The following is a 21,145-nucleotide window of genomic DNA, read 5'->3' on the forward strand; positions in this document are numbered from 1 at the left end:
ACCATGGCCGCAGGGGCAGGAGTCGAGGGGCAGGGGCGCGCGAGCCAAGCGTTGTGGTCGTCTATGGCTTGAGCTCCTGCGCTGACGCACACTGCGGGCACCGCACCGCCCGATGACCTTGTCTGTCACACTCCGAGCATCTCACAGGGTCCCATCACTGGCCAGAGAGGTGGTTGCGAGCCAAGCAATTGAAACATCGGCCCCAGAGCTTCTTCAAATAGGCGTCGCACTTAGAGGGGACCTCACCACTGCCCTCTCTGCGGTGCACCTGCTTAGGCCCCCTGAGACAATTCCTGCACCACCAGTGTGGTGGCCTCACAACCAGCCATCCTGCCTCGTCAACTGGTCTTCTATGGTTCGGCCACTGCGTTGTTCAAAACCTGACCTGAGACCAAACGTTCCGGCCGGGGCCGAAGCCCACCGAGGCAGCGATAGTCATCCGACCAGCATGGTGGTTGTCCTCGAAGACGGTTGCATCGGAGTGGGCAAGTTGTCCAATGAAATCCTCCATAGTCACGGATCTCAGTGACCGACGATCATCGGATCATGACTCCTCAGGCAAAACATTGCTCATCACAACGGACTCAAAGCGAAATTCGCCTCTGGATGCTTGTCCTTCATATCTGCGCTATGGCAGATCTCTTGACACACGGAGCGCCCGTGGTAGTTCTCCTCCTCATCTTCGTCTTCCGAGCTCCAAGAATCGAACTCGCGCGACTGGTCGAGGTAGAGATCCAGATCTGGATCTTTTGGTGGCACGGGAGGTGAGCAGGAGTAAGGTTGCTGGTTCTTTAGTCTGGCTGTTGGTGGGCAAGGCGGAGGCGGTGGCAAGCGGTGGGATTGGGGATTTGGGAAGCTAGCAAGCACAGAGGCCATCGATGAGGTGCGTGCGACATGCGTGATCGCCTTTTTGGTAGCCAGAGCGGTGTTCCACTTTATCGCTCACGCTCTAGGTGAGATCATGTTATACATCCATGCAAAATTTCAAGTTTAAAATCGATTTGGTTTGAGAGATACAATAATGACAAATTTCAAGTGCATTTGCACTAGAGGACAAATTCGTATTTTTGTATTTTGAGGATAAATGGGAACAAAATGCGTTCACGTTTATTAATCAGCTGGAAAAATGTGCTCGCTGTTTAAATCTGTGCGTGCATGCAAAATGACAGGAAATGTACAGGGAAGAAGGCAAACCGGACACTAAACATGCACCCCGGCCTACACGCTGCTAGTGTCTTTCAGGAACGACCTCCACGGCGTCGGCGGCCCAAGCCACCGCGCCGGCGTCCTTGAGCTCCGCGGCCACCTCAGCGCGGCAGATGGGGCACCGGGGGCTCTTTCGCAGCCACTAGTCCACGCACTCCGCGTGGAAGCCGTGCCCGCACCTCGGCAGCACCCTGCAGCGGTCGCCCGCGCGGAACTCCTCTATGCACACCGCGCACTCGCTGCCGCCGGCTCCCTCCCTGAACTCGTGGCACGGCAGCTTGCCGACCTCCTCAGCCGAAAGGCCGATCCCGCCGCCACCGCGCGCGCCGCCTTCTTCCTCCGCGTGGACCGCGACGCGTCGGGAGGGGCGCGCGCGGAAGAGCGCCCAGATGACCACAAGAACATGGAGGACGACCACCAGCGCGAGGCCGGTGGCGAGGAACACGACGCGGTGCGTTAATCCCTCCATGCAATCGACCGACGGCCGAGCCTGCAGACACACGCTCGGAAGTTGGAACTGATGACGCTAGAGCTAGGATTTAGAAACCAATTCGTTTCTCTATCTGCCATGTACTTCTTTGCCAATGGACAAGGGAATGAATAGAAAACATTTCCTGGCCATGATTGTCAAGAGCCGTACATCACACTTGATGAAAAGTCTTCAAGCGAGTTTTTGACCTTAAATTGCTAGGTATAGTCTGAGTTTGTATATTTGACAAATCATGCAATATAGAAAATACACATCCTTGGAGCACTCAAATTGCCAGAAGTATTTGCCTGCAAAAAAAAAATGCTAGGAGTACATGATGTAGGGACTGACGCCTGTGCCATTGCAAAGATTCTTTTTAATCCTGAGAAATCTGCACGCGCAAGGGATCAATCGAAATTCGAAAGTGAAAGCTTGGTCACTTAACAATTTGATGAGATAATGCCATGATGGTATGGCCCGCAGGGTTAACCGCCACCACTCTGACGCCGGTGCTGAGGCCATGCTCACGCCCATCTGCGCGAGCTGCCGCCGACACGGCCACGCATGAAGGGCAGGTCCCTCCACGGCTCCGCTCGACGCAGCTGAGCGGATTCTCGTCGATTGATCTTCCTGGAAACAACGTCAAAGAAGACACCAAAGTATTCTATTCATATCGATATGTATTTTTAATCGAGATTATTCATATTTGTATTTATATCCGGTTCTATCCGTGTTCAACTAAAAAAAAAAAAGAGATATGATCAATGATATCATCATAGCCCTAAAGAGTCATGTGCTTATAAAGATGATAAACAAAGGACATGTCCCTCTAGGGGTGGCAGTGTTGAGTCGGATCCCACGGGTTTTAGACCCAATAGGTGGCGGGTTTTAGCAAGAAAACGGCCCAATGGGGCCATCGAGTTAGAGGCTTGACCCGAGTCAGGTTAGGATTACAATTAACACCTGCGGGTGCCCCACAGGCTCCAAAATCTGAGACCCATTACTCATTTCCTCAGCCTATTACCATGCAGCGCCCTTAGGCCTTTAGCCCATGTTAGTGTTGAGTAGTGCTGCATGACTGTCTTTGGCTCTCCGCTGAGTTCGCTCAGGACTAGTACTGTCTAAATGGGCCATGCCTATTAGGCTATCTCGAGGCATGCCATTGTAGGCACGACACAAGTACAACACAATTTGAGTTGAGATAGGTTGGTCCGGCATGACACGAGGTGACGGGTCGTGCCTGGGCCAAGCATGCGGCATGGCTCGACTTAGATGGGCACGGCTCGCCTCGCCCCGGCCGCCCGCACTGCCGCTAGGCCACCCTGCCACCGATCGTTCCCCGCCCTGCCCTGCCGCCTAGCCACCCCGCGCGGCGCGGCCTGCCGTGCCAGAGTGCCAGAACCGTTCTGGGGCCCATGCCGGCCTGATGAAGGTGCATCTAGTCTCTAAGTGTGTTTTTGATAATTAAAGATAATACTAATAGACTAAAAATTATGTTGAGAATTGTTTGTAGGTTATTTTCATAGGTGATGCACGGAGGATTAATCATAAATTCATTGAGGAATGTCATGTGATCAAGAGAAATGCATCAAGATGAATGAGGTTTAGGTAATGCTCAGGTAAGTTGTGATAATACGTATAGACTAAAATTATGTTGAGAATTGTTCGTAGGATATTCCATAGAAGATGTATAAGTGATAAAGTATGAATTCGTTGAGGAATGCCATGAGATCAAAAGATATGCATCAAGGTCATTGAGCTCTAAGTGATGCTCATGTGAAGAAGAAGAAGAAGCTAGAGATAAAGAAACCTTAGAGTTTGAGGATGGTCTTAAGAATATTGAAAATAAGTATAAAGATCAAAGTTACTTATGGAGATCAAGTAACTAAAGATATAAAATTATCAATTGAGTTTTATGGACTAAACCATGTGCTATTTGCTTGAGAGTAAGTTGGGGTTAAGTTTCATATGAAGGTAATATATTGAATTGAGATATTCAATGTGCTGAGTTGGAAGAGTAAGATCGAGACAAGCTTAATGAATAACTTGTGTGCTTGATACTTGTGGTTCATGCCTTGGTGGCGAACCGGATGAAGATGATGTGAAAAGACAAATCTTCCATACTTGGTGTATGGAAGCAATCAATTGAACCTCATCGAGCTTGATCAAGAGAGGATCGGGATGGGAAGCGAGGATGAACATCATCATCAAACTTAAGTGAAGAGTTGATGACAAGCTTAAAAGAAGCATCGAGACTTGGATGATGTGTTCATCAAATCTAGCGGCATGGCTAGCTCAAGGCAAAGGTATAAAATGTAGGACATTTTATTTTGCTGGTCAATGGTGATTAGAGAAGAGAAATGACCGAATTGCTAGGATAAATACTGTACTATTAAGAGGGGTCTTGACGATTGCTTGAGTTTTACTATATGTGGATAAGCTCAATCTTGCATGTGTATACTCTTTTTGGTAGGATGCTAGAGTTTGCAAAGGTTGTTTGCAAGTTAACCTTGTGAATGCGTTAATCCTTGGTCGCATGAAACCTTTAGGTTGCAAATTTATTTTGTAAAAGTTTAAGTTTCATGTAGTTTTCATTATGGTGGATCTTTGGACTATGCTTTAGGTTTGATCCAATGTGTTTGAGATCAAGAAATCAGTTGGGATGTGTAGCCCTCTGAATAAGCTTTCCGTAGAGTCCAAAATCACCTAAATCGTACATCGGGTTAGAAAGTTATCGTGGTTTCTCTGAATGTTAGTTGTGCTAGTCAGGGAGTGGTGGTGTGATCGCTAGGAACTCCGGTCTAACGGCCATGGTGACGGTCTGACCGCCAAGGTGGGTAGTCAGACTCCTGAAACTTGCATAGAACTTTCATCTCTTTAGAATAGGTGGTGGTCTGACTGTCAGATGTTGTCAGTTTGACCGCCAGAGAACAGAGTGTTTCCGACCTCTATTCGAGGCTCATGGTCTGACCGCCAAGAGGGTCGGTCTGGCCGCTAGAGGCCTAAAAAATCAATAACAACTAGTTTTAAAGCCGTTTGTCCAGTAGAGGTCTGACCGCCAGATGCGCAGAAAAGTCAGACTTTGAGTAACAGTTACATTTTGGGTTGTGGCCCATAAATACCCCATGTCTAGTGGTTTGAGCAAGAGCTGCTGCCCCCATTGAGCACAGTTGAGCTAAAAAAAGGTCTCCCCACATATTTGTGCAAGTGTTGCGCATAGAGAGGGTTATGAGGCAAGAATCAAGTGCATTTGCATTAGTGATTGAGCTTTAGGTACTTGGTGAAAATCGAGTTCGTCTTGACTTGTCACTCTTGGAGGTTGCCGCCTCCTAGACGGCTTGAAGGTGGTTGCGCCATTGAGCCCTTCAAATAAGCTTGTAGAGGAGCCACAGTAATGATTGTGAGAGGCTTTGTGCATGCTTTACCGAAGAGGTAAGTGCAACTATAATGGAATCGAGGTAGTGAGTAAGTGCAACTATAATGGAATCGAGGTAGTGAGTGGTTCATTAGATTAATCAGCTCAAGATCAAGTTGCTCGTGGAGAGCCTCTTTTCGTGGTGAGAATTGCATACTTGATAAAGGAGCGATTAAAGGCTTGAACCCACCTCAACGTGGATTAGAGGTGATCACCGATACCACGGGATAAACTTCGGGTGTCATGTCTCGTGCTATTTACTTCTATGTTGTGATATTTACTTTCATATAATTTAGCTTGTGCAATTTATATTCCTAGAATCATAATTGCTTACATATCACTCTAGGTTGCAAACCTTGATATAGACATAGATTTGGTCACTTTATTGAGATATAGAGTTTGGAGGTTTTATATATGTTGTAACCGATCATTTTAATTTTACATCTTTATCGGTTAAATTGATAGATAGTTTTTAAAACTGTCTATTCACTGCACTCTAGTCGGCCTAATTGATCCTACCCCTAGCACGGCACTATGCTTCACAGGCCAAGCCACGGGCTGAGGGTGTGGCGCACGGGCCGACACGGTACGACCCGTTAAACTCATTGGGTCTGTCATGTCGTGTCGTAGCTGGACCAACCTGACATGTCCATTTGGACAATACTACTCAAAACCGCATGTCCACGGGTAGCAGTAGCTCATGTGCTGTGTCATCGCCGCATCGTCTTATTGTGCTGCGTCGCGCCAGAAGATGAGCCACCACTGCCATCGAGGCAAATCTAGATCTAAATCTAGCCGCTCCCAGGTCTCAGTTCCCCGTTGAAACCAGGGCCAAGACTTATTTTACACCCACTAACCATTTCGAGGCCATATCAGATTTCAAATTTTGAGATACTTTCTTGCTCCATCCGATCCTGATCTGATCCGTTGCCACCCTTAGTTGACTCCGTGACTCCGCTTGATGCAGCTGAGTGGATTCTCGTCGATGATCTGATCTTTCTAGAAGCTACATCAAAGCAGACACCAAAGTTTAGAATGCGACAGTGGAATGTAGAATAGTTGCGTTTCAACTGTCGAGCACCAATCTGCCACCGAATGCATGTTGTCTTCGTGTCCATTCTTTTGCCAGGCCGAGCTGCTTTGAGCCATAGGGAGGAAGCTAGTTTTGGACCTTGCGTGCGCATACCCAAGCTCGAAGATGCTCATGCCCGTTAAAAGTTACCACATATTTGTTATATGTTTTTGAAAGTTCACGCGATATGCTTTTGAAAGTCCTTTCGTCCATCCCCACTTACCAACTCACCATCTTCCCACTAGCGATTTGGGCGATGAAAAAAAAAAATCGACAAGGTTCGATGATCCTTTATTTGGAAACGGAAAGAGGAGGCCTCTCGTCAATTGGAAGCGAGTCTGTCATCCAAAAAGTTGGACGGGCTTGGGATAACGGACTTGGAGAAATTTAGAAGTCCCTTAGGCTACGGTGGTTGTGGCACGAATGGGCTAATGACTCAAAGCCATGGGTGGGCACAGAAAGTCACATGTGATGCCTCGGCCCTTCTCTTCCATGCATCCACCGAGGTAGCCATTGGTAGTGGAAATAAGTCATGCAGTTGCACTACTCTTTGGAGCTCTCAACGGACTCACGAGGTAGCACTTGAAGCGTACGTTAGGTTAGGACAAAAGAGGTGACTTCTTATATTGCAACGGCAAAAGCTCCTGCGGTTCCTTTTTTTTCCCAAAAGAAAGAGAAGACTTCTTAGTTCGCAGCATTCGGTTAAAGTTTGGCAAGAGAATACAACACCCATACTCAAATTGATGTCGCACGTTTCAGAATAAATGTAGTTAAATTTTAAAAACTTTAACCATTAATATACATAAGATTACTATAATTTAACACATGCACATGATATAAGTGGATTCGATATGAAAAATACTTTCATATGATTGTATGTTTAATAAAGTTCACTAAGAAATAATTATTTAAAGTAATGTCAAAACACGTGTATTGGATATTGTGTCAGTATTCTAAATGACAAGTAAAAAAGAACGGAAGTAGTATATAAGAGGTGAGTAAAGAGGCGTGTGCATTCAAAATCCTTGGCAAATTGTGATCTGATCACCCAAATGGGAGTTAAATTCATAGGGATAGCCAAATTTTGACAAGGTTTGTTTGGGCCCAAACCAAAATTTGGGGCTAACTAAATTGCAGCAACAGCATTATTCATATCCATGTTGACATGCAGGATTCATGGTACTAATATGGAGTACTATGCAAGTAACCTATAGAAAATCAAAATAACTAATAAAATTTGTTCCAAAATACACCGAAGAAAATAAATATCTACCACATAACACTTTCGATTCGAAAATTTATAGTCCGATTTCCAACTGAACCAACAAAATGTGCTCAGTGTTACAAATTGGGCCTGTTTGGATACAAAATATTTTTGAAGTTTTTACAATACCATGGTTTCTTAAAAATACTATGGTATGGAAAACATTGAGGTGTTTAAATACAATAAAAACTATGGTTTTAAAAACCTATGCCTAATACCATGGTATTTTGAAGTATTTAAAAGTCCACTCCTGATATCTTTTTCTTGAAACTGAGCTTTAGCTCACACACTTGTATACAGCTTCGTGTTATACTTCGGCTAAGAAACTTTTGCTCATACGTTACCCAGTGCATACACATGTACCAGTAGATTCATACTTCACGTGTCACCGTGTTACCCTATGAGTTAATAAAGTTGAGCATGATCTGATCCATACAAAATTTGTTTATTTACACGTAAATGGATATACATCAGTTATGTACTGTGACAACTGTGACATTAAAAAGCTAATAAAATAGACATACCATTGTAGAATTGTTCCACGTATGTATGTGCATAGCTTGTTTCATTTTTCATTATAATGACAAGTTAGCCTAATAGCTATTTCCTTGAAACAAAATACTCTACTTAACACCGAAGATGTCAAACACTTCATGGTTTTCCTAAAACCGTAAAATACTATTGTATTAACAAACTATGGTTTTTTTTAAACAAACGCACCAAACAGTACCGTTTCTATTGATATAGCAGGAAAAAAAAAGAGTATAGTTCTGAGAGGCTATAATCAGGAAAAAGAAAAACAACAACAAAAAGCAACAACTAAAAAAAATAGACAACTGTAGCAACTATACTCGGTCGTATAGACAAAATGACCACAACACACGCCGACAACTATAACGAACCACCGTGACTTCTCCCGCCACATCACCGGGCATAGACGCCTTTCTCCCAAATCGGCCACCGTTATGCATGAACGACCGACCGTCGCGACACTGTGCCCCACCAGGTCCAATGGAAAGAGGCCAGTCACATCATTGGCCTTCCCACCTCCGTCGCCATTGACACCTGAGTGGGAGCCGTGTCGCATCGAACTCGCCGCTGTCGACAAGGGTCAGCCATCGTAAGCTCATAACCCCAAACCGACCGCCGTCGAGCGGGCTCCGCCGCCGCTGTGCCAACACATAGCCGGTAAGCTAACACACCATCGTTGTTGCTTGCCCCGTCTTGTGAGCTGTCCCGCACCGAATTAGCCACTGCCATGCAAAGCTAGCCGTCATAATCCGTTGCAAGCCTTCTTGCCGATGTGCCATTGTTGTCGCTTGCACCGTCATCCACGCTGTCCTGCACCATACTAGCCGCTACCAGGCAAGGCTAGACATCGTAGTCCGCTGCAAGCCGCCATGTCAACACGCGTGCGGCTGCCTATGGCCGTCACAACACTGTCTATGTTCTCGTCGAGTACACCGAACGCATCAAGCCGGTTGCTTCAAGCCACTGAGCGAAGGCCGCCTTGCATCGAAGCGGCCACTGCAATGTGGGCCCACCCGCCGCCATGCTGCGCAAGCCAAAGCGACATCGCACCTCTGCTGGCCTCCGCGACCCACCACGACTGCCGTGCCATTTCTCGTGGTCACCCATAGCGACATCCTCGCCTTGCCGTCGCCTACTGCTCTGCCAAACAGAAGCCATGCCCATCAACCATCGTGCGCACGCCCTCGTCGATCGTTATTCGTAACCACCGACGCCCGCACCCTCATCTTGGCTGCTACCTCCGAGTGGATCCGACCTCCTAGTTGCTGCGCCAAAGCGACTACCGCCCTGCAGGACCAACCGCCGTAGCATCCACTCCGGCCACCTTCGAGCCAAAACATAGCTGACATGCTGACGCACCATCACGGCTGCTTGCGCTGTCTTGCGACTATGTCCCGCACCGAACTAGCCACTGCCAGGAAGGGCTAGCCGCCATAGTCCGTGCAAGCCTTCTTGCCGACACGTCATCGTTGCTGTTTGTGTTGTCATCGACGCTGTCCCCTACCATACTAGCCACTGCTAGGCGGGGCTAGCCACCATAATCCGCTGCAAGCCGCCATGGCGACACGCATGCAGTTGCCTCTGATCGCCGCCCCATCATCCATGATCGGCCTAGCGCAGACCCACCAAGCACGCGACCTCAACAGGTCCAATCCTAGAGCCGATGTGAGCCAACATCACTGCTACCACCGGTCACCACCGCCGTCTGCCCTGCTGAGCCAGGGCCTCGCCCATGGCCACCAAGCGCAGGATGTCGATTGTCACCGATCCGGGAACAAAGGCCACACCGCCCAGAACCGAAACCAGTCGTCGTCGTACCAAAAGTGCCCCCCCCCCTCGAGCAGATCTAGCACCATCGATGACCTTCTCACCACCACTGAGCCTCCGTCCACCGTCTTGCCACTACGCGTACACACGCCGTCGCCATGTCGTCTGCACCTCTGCGTCGATTGGTTGCCGCACGCTGTAGCCTCCTCCGGTGTTGTCCAACACATGTGGCCACCTCCTGTGAGCCGCTTGCAGCCCACACACATGCACCATCGTCCCACACGGCTGCTGCTAACCGCACAACTGTCGCCGCTCCAATCCTACCCTCCCTATGCAGATCTGCCCACCGGGGCACTGCAGCTACCCCCGGCCTCCGCCGGTCGACAGCTGCGGCACCGAACCTGATCGGATCCGGATGACCCCGCTTGGATCCGCCTAACCCACCGGTCGATACCTCGAACTGGCTGCCCACCGAGCAGCCAGCAATCGCTTCCTCTCACCGACCCGCCACCATGCTCTAGCTTCATAGGCCCCGCCGCCATGGACATGTCCGGCCAGTTCCGGATGAAACCGGTCTAGAACCAGGCGCGTCGAGGCCGGATCCGGCCGCCATGGACGCCACGACCGCCGTTCCTCAAGACGACGAGGGAGAGGACAACAGCGCTGGCAGAAAACAGCCCTGTTGCCGTCCTTACGGCCGCACGGACTTTTGACGGCGCACTCAGGCAATGGCGAGGCGGGGACGCCGAGGGGAGGGCTAGTGACGCAGCAGGTGCGGTGGCCACCTGAGTCACCCCTTCTTGGATAGACGCGGGGGATTTCACAAATTTTTGGTAGACGGTACAAACTATGGTATTTCATCACACGTGTTTAAAAAACAGTAATTTTTAAAAACTGTGGTTTCTATATACTGTAACATCCAAACATGCCCAAATGGATGTAGACGCGTCCACTGTTTACATCGTTACAACTGTACAGCATGCATGCAAAAGCAGCAAGCATTAGGGAAGGCAAACCCAACACCAAACATGCAGCTCTAAACGCCAGCTGCAACTCGTGACATGGCAAACGCTGCCTATCTTTCCACGGTAACGATCTCCAAAGTGGCGGCCTCCGTCACCGCGCTGGCGTTCTTGCCGTGCCCGGCCACCACCTCGGCGCGGCAGATGGGGCACCGGCGGTTCTTGCGCAGCCACGAATCCACGCACTCGGCGTGGAAGCCGTGCCCGCACCTCGGCAGCACCCTGCGCCGCTCGCCCGCTTGGAACACCTCCAGGCACACCGCGCACTCGCCGGCGCCGGCGCTGGCTCCCTCCTTGAACTCGTGGCACGGTAGATCGCCCACCTCCTCGGCGGACAGACCGGCCCCACCGCCGCCTTCCACCGCGTTCTCCCCGACGCGGGAGGTGCGCGCGCGAAATCCCCACTTTAGCGCCCAGATGACCACGAGAACGTGGACGACGAACACCATCGCGAGGCCGGTGACGAGAAAGATGATGGAGTGAGTTCCCGCCATGCAATCGAACCAACGAGCTGACGCAGCGACCTGGAAGACGAGCGGTCCAGGAGATAGGACAGACAAAAGAGAGGACTTCTTGCTTCTGACTTTCGAGTGTTCAAGTGTGGTACTGGACACGCTACAGGCCGGCGTTGCAACCGGCAGTTAAGTAGAAGCCGTCCATGAACCGTGATGCCACTTGGATTATAAAACCCATTCACTTCTCTATCTAGCATGTTCTTTGCTGAAGGACAAAGGAAAAAACGATTAGAAAACTTTTCTTTGGTTGGTGGCGTATCGGGATATGCATTCGGCTAATCTTGTGTGTGTCTATATATATATATATATATATATATATATATATATATATATATATATATATATATATATATATTGCTAGTTATTTGTCGACAGAAAAAGAGGGAAGAAATATGTCGAATTTCGTACCGTAGAATGAATTTGTAGATTCGTGCAACCATCTCCTTCGGCAAGCTCCTCCGGTGATGTCTTCTTCTTTGGTGGCGGTGAGGTTAGGGTTTCGAGTTTACGGGATTTTGAGAGCTGCCTGATGTAGAGGGAGCTCCGGGGAGGCCGCCGGCTCGACGATGGCGGCGGGTGGTGGGCAGGACGACGAGGCGGTGGGGACGCCGCCTATCGCGGGTGGCGGAGGACCGTCGGTTGGATCAACGATGGTGGCGGGGGCGTCGAGGTTGAAGCGGTTAGTGGTGACGGCAGTCGAGGGCGGCGGGTTCAGCGGCGGTGGCGTCGTCGGAACATGGCGGGGAGGCGGTGGCGACGGAGGAGCGCAGGGAGAGGGCGCTGGGGCGGAGGAGGGAGAAGGGCAGCAAAGGAGGGCCGGTCATACCGGCGTCAGGGATGGCGTCGTCGAGACGAAGGCCGGCGGAGCGTGAGGCTGGTGCAACGCAAGGAGCGGCAGTGGCAGGAGTCAGGCAGGCGGGGTGGGGTTGAATAAGTGGGGATTAGGGTTAAGAATCTTACATATAAAGGTGAGATTAATTTGGGACATTAGATCTATATTTAATGGTTCACAATTTGAAAAAAAAAATCCAATAAATCTGTTAACAGATAAATAGTGTTATATATATATATATATATATATATATATATATATATATATATATATATATATATATATATATATTCTGAGGTACGGTACGTGTAGCGTACTTGCAAAATACACATGGATCTAGCGCGCGCCCAATCGAGCAGCTAACCAGGCGCTGACGCGCGCATCAGCCGCACAGACTGATCGTGCACCACCTGCGACCCGAGTGTGCTTGCACTCACCGACCCTGTAGTCCCACTAGAGAACGAGCAACGATTTGCAACCAATTGTAATTTCTTGCATAGATTAGTTACAAGTACGAGCATAGGTTGATTGCAACTATATGTTACAACTACCGTCACAAAGCGCGTCCCTACCTTTGAGTAGTGATTGTAAGTAGTTGTAACTAAGTGTATAGATGAATTACAACATTTAATATAGAGTGATTGCAAATTTTAGTTGCAACTACAGACATAGTGGTTACAATTATATGCAGCGATTTACAACCAATTGCGACTTCTTGCATAAAAGAGTTACAACTATAAACATATGGTGTTTGCAACTACAAGTATAGAGCGGGTTTCCACCTTTTAGAAGTGATTAGTTGTAACTACAGATATATAGTGGTTATAAGTACATACATAGCGAGATTACAAGTCGTTAGCTTGACTATTTAAAACATATCTTAAATAGTGGGATTTTATATGGTGACACCGTCGACCTCTTTTGGGTCAGTGGCGATGATGTGCAGAGCTAATTCAAGGAGGACTTAGTTGGACGCGTGTTAAAGCGATCGGGGGCGTACAGGAGGAAGGCCGCCTCGTGGGCAACGCACGTGAGGGAGGGTGGCTAGATCAGGGGTGTACGTGAGGAGGGAGGATGGCTCTACCAAGACGTGCATGACTGATGAGCGTGCAACACAGGACTATTCTATGAATAGGAGTAAAATATCTCGCCATATATATATATATATTGTATGTATATTCTGCATGTATGTTACTGTAGTTTATGTCTATGTACACCCTATAAGTTGTAACTCACAGTATTTCGGGTTGTAACTGGTGATGTGCGCAGTGCGAATAACAAGTTGTAACTCACAGTATTAGCTTCTCGTGTAATTATGTATTTATGAATGTGAAGTTGTAACTGGTCTACCTAACAAGTTGTAACTCACAGTATTTTGAGTTGTAACTGGGGATATACGCAATACGAATAATAAGTTATAATTCACAGTGTTAACTTCTCGTGTTACAATTATGTATTTTTGAACGTGAAGTTGTAACTGATCTACCTAATAAATTGTAACTCATAGTGTTTCGACTTATAATTGGGAGATATGCACAGTGCGAATAACAAGTTGTAACTCACAGTGTTTTGGATTGTAACTGGAGGATATGTACAGTGCGAATAGCAACTGCGCATATATAGACGCAGAATAGTCTCATCGTGTGTGTATATATATATCCCACTGATCATGGGATGTGAGGGCACGACATGATGTACGGACGATCATCCGTACCACTGCCGGATTCTTTAATCTCGAGAATTCTGCAGGCGTAAGAGACCGATCAAAATAGAATAATTGATTATCAACAAAGAGATAAGATAATGTTGTGCCGACATGCACGGTTAACCGTAAACAAGTTCAGGCTTGCAGCGTCGGGAGTTTGGACTTCGCGTTGGAATATGCCCCAGCGTGTACAGTGCAGATTCCGATAAAGTCAGATTTTGCTAGCTTAGGTTGTGTCTGCATCCGATTTCGAACAACTCAACAAGCGCAGTCAACAGTCAACTGACTCCTATCCTCTGACATTGTTAAGCAACATTCCTTCCGGCCATTCAAATCTGAATCATGGACTATATAATCATATATTAATCTGACTAAAATTATTTTGCACTTTGCTTACCTACTAGAAGCAGTGATCGGCACAGGAGTTTGTTGGGAAGTGAATTTCTAGTATTCTCATCCTCCATTAGAACAGGACAAGCCAATAGTTTTCAATATGATTTTCTTCGTAGTAAGCGTGAGCATTGTGAGGCTACGAGATGATCCTCAGTGACGTGAGCGTGGCGTCAAGATGATCTGGTGAGAGGATTGGTGGCATGAGAGCAGCATCGAAATGATCGGCTGACTGATTTGCCACTAAAAAGAAGTTTTTCCTTAGGCACCATAAAAAAGTGTGGAGTTTATAAGAAATAAGTGTGCTCAATTTAGTTTGGCGGTTGTGAAGGCCTTGTAATCTATATTATAGCCAACTATTCAAATTTGGAATGTCCGGATAGGAGGAATGTCACACGTGATATTGCCATACGTCAATTTGATGTCTCTGACAAGGACTTCCCAGTGTCGCCACAGAGCAGCGTATGAGTTAGGAATAATGTCTTGCGCTAAAACAGGGTGCGGACCTTGTGAAATGGTGGACATTTACTTAAAATTCCTTTTGAAAATCAGGTTTGTTTTTCGTTCATGCGAGCCATCTTGCTGCCTGAGCTCAAGAGAGGTGTCTGAAATTCTGACATCTGTGCCGACAGTGATCTGTATCTTCCTCTTTCTAGGTTCTAACGCAGTAAAATGTCTTGGCTACTAATGGCTTGTTTTGGTTAGAGAAATGGGTTGGCAACGCATCATCTGATGCAAGCTCGGAATCTAATTTTCTTATTTGGTTTGAGAAATTAGATGGTTTAATCGATCCATCATCAATTTATTCCTCACTAGCACATGTGCACTGTCAAATTGAGGAATAAAGTCATCCCACCAAAAAAATATAGAATGGATCATTCCATTATTGTTGAATTTACTTATCAAACCAAACACCGTAAAATGATATACCTCTCTGCCTGGTAAACAAAAGTGAATCGGAACTAAACACGTGGCTATACTACTTCCAGTCTGATAAACTGTACAATTATAAACTATCACTGTGTTTAGACCGGTTACATAAATAATCAAAACTTTTAGACCATTATAAAAAGAGTTAAATTTCACTAGTTATAGAAGATGAACCAAATCAGAAAGTAGACATATATTTCGCAAATGCAAGAACTACTAATTATATTACCATTATAGTTATGATTATCTCACATGGTTTTTTCATGTACGTTGAAGGATTTTCCTAGTAAATCTGTACTTCTCGTGTCTACTTTCTCTAACAAGCGATATCATAGCATATTGTTTCTGATCTACAGTTGATCGCTTCCGTTCTGTTCGTCGTCGCTCCGGAATTAGTCGTCTCCGTCGTTGTGCGCGTAACCGCCACGTCGCGATTGTTCGGTCGCCGCCGCCGTGATCTGCTCCGCGACTCTTCAGGATCCGCGGCCGCTGCCTGGAACCTGCACCGTGCCTCGCACGCGCCTCGTGTTCACCACCTGCCGTCCGTCGGTTTTTGCACCCGTTCCCGAGCCTATCTTGCGCATCACCCGTCAAGATCGGCACATCGGATCAGATCAAATCCTGATCGGTGCGGGCCCACACTGACGCTGCCTTTATACACGCGCGTTTTTCCACCGGCGTCTGCTGTCCAATTCCAAACCACCACCGGAGCAACTCAGCAGACCGAGTTCTTTGTGCCTATCACCTGTGCAAGCTCTGACCGGATCGGTTCCCGAGGCAGCAGCTGGTCCATTCAGCAGAGCAGATCGACTGTTTTTTGGCAGCCGTCAGTTCCCAGGAGACCACGTGAAGCAACAAACCATTTTTTGCTGCGCGCACACAGTTTCGATTACCAGGAGTTTTGCGATTATTGTTTTTCGGCTGAAATTTCTATATGCACCGGAAGAGTAATGTAAATATACGTGATCTTCTATGCCGCTTTGTTTTGTTTTATATTTATATGGTATTTCTATTAGTTTTGAAGGAGGATTATGTCGAGAAATGCAGCTCTGGTGTTTTGTTAGTGACGGCTATTTGCTAGTGGATTACACCTTATGTTATGCAGCTGATTGTCGATTTCATGTTTTCTTCTTCCACCGATAATATGTTTTATTGCTTCTTTGTGTTATCATTGATGCTATTATATTTGGGTCATTCTACATTCATGCTATTATAATTTAAAGAGATATTGAGATGATATTTTATTGGATCATTTTTAGTTAATCATTATGGATATTACAACAATATTGTTCATGTCAGCATAATGGTTTCTAAATACTTTTTAGAGTTTAGAATTTATTATTTGAAAGTAAAGGTTTTGATCTGAATTGAGTTTAGGTGGAGGATTCTAAATGTAAAAGAAGAGGTTATGTAGTATCTAGTAGAATCTGTCAGCGACTCTAGTATCATTTTGTTAGATTCCTGAAGAGCGAACAAGGCTTTGGAGATCTGTCCCAATTGTGTGCCCATCTCGATAGTTTGCCGCTGCTCTAGCGTGATGTGCTGTGGTTTCTTGAGATATTCTGGTGGCTCCAGATCGATGGCAATGATACCAAATGTCACATACTCGCTTGTTGATCAAGCTAGAACTACAGGGATTGGGAAGAAAAAGAAGAACAGCAGGGATTGGGAAGGCGGAGGAACTGTATTGAGGTTGGGGGTTCTGGGTTTATCATACATGTTGCCTCTGTTCTTCCTCTCGCTCAGGCATATATCTCTCGCCCTCTCACGTCAATCATGAGACAGCTGTTCTATTAGAGGGCCCAGTCCGCCGGCGGGTAACGGGTATTAGGCCTGCGGACTCGTGCCTCTCGTTTGCGGCCCACCGACCCATTCCCATCTCTGATGTCTTCTCCTTCCTTTGGCTCCGTTCAGTCTTGCCAAGGTAGAAGCTGCCGTGACAGAACAGCAGAGCGAGGCCGGCGACGAGGAAGACGACGGAGTTGGTTCCCGCCATGCAACCGACCAACGAGCTGACGCGCACTTGGGAGCTGTGTGACCTGGAATTGACGAGCTTTCCAGGAGATAGGACAGACAAAAGAGAAGACTTCTTGCTTCTGACTTTCGAGTGTTCTGGGGTGGTACTGGACACGCTACAGACGTTGCAACCGGCAAATTAAGTAGAAGTCGTCCATGAACCGTGATGCCACTAGGACTACGATTATAAAACCAAGTCAGTTCTCTATCTGCCATGTTATTTGCAGAACTACATTGAAAATTGGATAGAAAACTTTTTCTGTCGAGCAAGCAAACATTACAATCATTCAGAAGTCTTCGTTGGAGCTTTTGTCCTTGGTAGGTGGCGTGCTAATACAAAGCACAAACACGACGTACAGACGACCGGGCAGGGCATCCGTGCCACTATCAGATTCTTTAATCTCGAGAACTCTGCAGATATATATATGTACGAGATTGGTCGAAATAGAAGACTCGACTAGTAGTTTACAATCGGAAAAGACAATGTTGCAGTCGGCTTGCAGCGGCGGCCGTGGTGTCGGGGTTGGGAGAGCTTGGAATATTCTCTATCGTGGCATCACGTACAATGTAGATTAGGCTCAAGTGAAATTGCCAGCTCATGTTCAGTGATCAGTCTGCATCGGTTTAGAAACAACTGAACAGGCAAGCGCACACAACTTGGCGCCTGACTACTTTTCCCAGTGTCGTTATAATGTCATATACTAGCAGCATAGGAGACAAACGACCGAGTAACGTCTTGCACTGAAACAGGGCGTGAACCTTGTGATAACCTGGAGCGTTTACTTCGGATTTGTTATGAAAATTAGGTTTCTTTTCTGCGCTCGATCCGAACGATCCCTGTTTCATTTTCACAGTAACCGAACCATCTCGCTGCTTCAAGTAACAGGAGATTTTTGAAACTAAGACATCTGTGCAGGCAATGATCTCCATCTTCCCCTTTTCACCCACTAAGGGCTTGTTTGGGTAGAAGAGAATCTCCACTAATCCATATATTTTGGGAGGGAGCGACGGGGGATTAAGGTGTGTTAGGTCGTTTGTATATGGTCTAGTCTGGTTTGTGTGTAGTTGTTTGGTTGTATTCATGTACTTCTAGGTTTAGCTCACGCAATGCAAAAAGGTATTATCAGTCTGGCTAGGTGTAAACATAGAAATTAACCGTTTCTCCAGAGCCAAGCTCACGAGATACAGACATACGCTCAGCTAACAATGATGTTAGCATATAATTAGTAATTATTAACTTATATCAGTATAATTTAAATTGGATTAAAATTTAATATAATAAATTAAATACTTTAGAGTGTATTTATTTCAATCTCATGCAACACCGCGTCGGGGAGCCAAACCCGTGAGCCCGGCGCGGCAGCGAGACCTTATCGTGGAGCTGAGCCCACACGGCCGACGCGGAGGCGAGGCCACCTCGTGGAATTGAGCCCCGGCCCTCAGATTCGACATACCGGGGAATCAAGGCAGCGTCATTGTCATTAGATCTGGCATCGGCGTCATCGCTCTTCAAGATACCGCTTCGGACCTGGCGCGGCGAGTGGCAAGCGCGAGGTGCCCTCCACGCCCGCCTGTATTTTTCTGTTAAAAGAAAGAAATTTAGGTACCCAAACGAAATTTACAGTGGGAAAAAATACAGGGGTTTTATTGGGCACAAAGAAATACAGGTGGAAGCCATTTACAGGTGAAAATGTTTTTTTATATAAGGTGAAAAATGTTACATGGCTTCCACAGTGGATTTTTTTTAAAGATGTCTGGATTACTAAAATGTTCTCTCTGTCAAGTAAACGAAAGTGTCTCAGGTGTAGTGTTATGCTGTGTTTGGTTGAAGGACGAATAAATATGGGTATTTAGTTTGGAGAAATACTCATCACAAATGTTGAATAGATTGAGTCAGTATTTTTTATTCCACTTGGCATCCATCTTGTCTATTTATGATTATTAGTAAAATAATTAGTAATAATTAACATGTTACATTGTTAATTAGTATTTATTAATATGAGATTATGATTGATAAATATTAGTGTGTTTATTAGTGTACTATCAGTGTGTCATTTAGAGTATAATTAGTGATAATTAGCATACTTTTTTTATTAATTAGTAATTACTATAACAAGGTTAGTATTAATTAGTGTTAGTACATGTTAATTAGTATATAATTAACTAATATTATTTAAAATTAAGAGAGATAATTTAGTTAATTATTTTTATCCTATCCGTTCTCGTACCTCTAACCAAACACAAAATTGAATAATTTCATTCATCTAATTAAATAGACAACTTAGATAATCATATCACTAAAAACATAAAATTCATGATCCATACATCTTGCCATCCATCCAAACACAACCTTACAAATTGAACAACTAATGAATAAATCGGAACAAAGCGCAGGGCCACTTCTACAGTCAACTCTGATGATCTGTATGATCGTTATACGTCACTTTATCTGGTCAGATTATATACATAATAAAAAAAACTATATGCACAAAAATCACTATAAAATGAATTAAATCCGCTTCTCGATCACAAAGGATGAACTGAATTGTAGCATTGTAGAAGCAAATTTTTGTGTACGTATGTACAAGAACAATTGCACAAACGAGTCCACAGCAAAGTCTAAGCCGAGCTCACTAGCTACCGATCTGCATCTCCCTGTCTTTCAACAACGATCTCCGGGGCGGCGACCTCGCCGGCCGCCTTGCCGCGGGCGCCGCCGCCGACCTCGGCGCGGCAGATGGGACACACGCGGCTCTTGCGCAACCACGGGTCCACGCACTGCGCATGGAAGCCGTGCCCGCACCTCGGCAGCACCTGGCACCGGTCGCCCGCCTGGAACGCCTCCAGGCACACCGCGCACTCGCCGCCCGCGCCGGCCTTGCGCTCGTGGCACGGCAGCTCGCTCAGCTCCTCAGCCGACAGCCCCGCCGCCGACACGCGCTCCTCGTCCCGCGCCGACGCGCCGCGGGGGATGACGCCCCGCCGGAGCGCCCAGACGACGATGAGGATGTGCAGCACGAGCATCGCCACGACGCCGGCAACAAGGAGCAGCACGGACAGTGTCGACGAACCCGCCATACATGCAACGCAGCGAGGCACCTAGCTACTTATCTTTGCCTTGCTCGGACAAGCAAGAGGGCAGAAGAGTTTAACCGAAGCTAATAGAATGGGTGAGAAACAAGTTAAAAAAATTTATGGTTTATATGTACGATCGATTCACATGTTTATCAATTTAGTTAGTCGAGTTTTAAATTATTTAAATTTGATTTGAGCATTTGATTATGAACTAACTAGAGTTAAAGTTGAAAAAAATATGTTACTTGTTTTATTGTATGTATGTGACAGATACAATTTGGCGGTTGACGACAGGTGATCTAAGCTAAGCGGTTGCTTGGTGCCGGACGATTAAGGAAATCGAACGGAGTCAACTGTGATCCTAACTGTACACGTGGAGGTCAAACAAAATATAAAACAGAGAATAAAGATGACATGTTGATAAAGTTAAGCGAAAGATATACCGGTGTAAGTGATAAGGTGGTTCGAGGTATTAGAAGCGAGAAAGACTTGTCGGCGTTCAGGATAGCAAGACGGAGTATACGTATTAACATCAGAGCACTTGCTTAAGGTGTAAGCAAGTGACGAGTTACGCTTTGAGAAGCACGCAGAGGGTTTCGTGGTTTGGCCTCAAAATCGTGAGAGGACTGAAGGAATACGTGATACCATCGCGAAGCTTGCGTCGAGGCGAAATTAAATCGTGAAGACGTCACAATCGTTTGATGAATGGAAAGTAAAATAGAACAAAATATCCCTCCATGGTAGGTATAAATGTACTCCATAATATGAGTATTTAAAAAAAGCTAGAAAACTTAGATGTTAAATTTTCTAGTCTTATAAATAGAGAGGTAAAGTTGAGAGAGTGTGAATCAACCATTTGAGCTTATTGTGCTACTTATTTAAGAGCCTAGTGCTAGGGTTTTAGAGGAGATGAATGACGAGCGTTTAGCCTATGTA

General features: G+C 46.3%; 3 protein-coding genes and 1 pseudogene across 3 annotated transcripts; 1 reads left to right on the plus strand and 3 right to left on the minus strand.

Annotated features, from left to right (window-relative positions):
* Positions 1-1,064: 1,064 nt before the first annotated feature.
* Positions 1,065-1,784, minus strand: LOC133920386 (E3 ubiquitin-protein ligase ATL23-like; annotated as a pseudogene).
* An 8,824-nt stretch (positions 1,785-10,608) lies between these two features.
* Positions 10,609-11,348, minus strand: LOC133920387 (E3 ubiquitin-protein ligase EL5-like). Its single transcript, XM_062365009.1, has one exon. It carries the CDS (start codon positions 11,238-11,240, stop codon positions 10,800-10,802), a length of 441 nt encoding a protein of 146 aa, XP_062220993.1. The 5' UTR covers positions 11,241-11,348; the 3' UTR covers positions 10,609-10,799.
* Positions 11,349-11,827: 479 nt separating this feature from the next.
* On the plus strand, positions 11,828-12,133 carry LOC133920814 (glycine-rich cell wall structural protein 1.0-like). Its single transcript, XM_062365382.1, has one exon. It carries the CDS (start codon positions 11,828-11,830, stop codon positions 12,131-12,133), a length of 306 nt encoding a protein of 101 aa, XP_062221366.1.
* A 7,506-nt stretch (positions 12,134-19,639) lies between these two features.
* On the minus strand, positions 19,640-20,285 carry LOC133920388 (E3 ubiquitin-protein ligase ATL23-like). Its single transcript, XM_062365011.1, has one exon. It carries the CDS (start codon positions 20,210-20,212, stop codon positions 19,772-19,774), a length of 441 nt encoding a protein of 146 aa, XP_062220995.1. The 5' UTR covers positions 20,213-20,285; the 3' UTR covers positions 19,640-19,771.
* Between the last annotated feature and the right edge of the window lie 860 nt (positions 20,286-21,145).

The sequence above is a fragment of the Phragmites australis genome, chromosome 6 (genome assembly GCF_958298935.1).
Source record: "Phragmites australis chromosome 6, lpPhrAust1.1, whole genome shotgun sequence".
Taxonomy (NCBI): Eukaryota; Viridiplantae; Streptophyta; class Magnoliopsida; order Poales; family Poaceae; genus Phragmites; species Phragmites australis.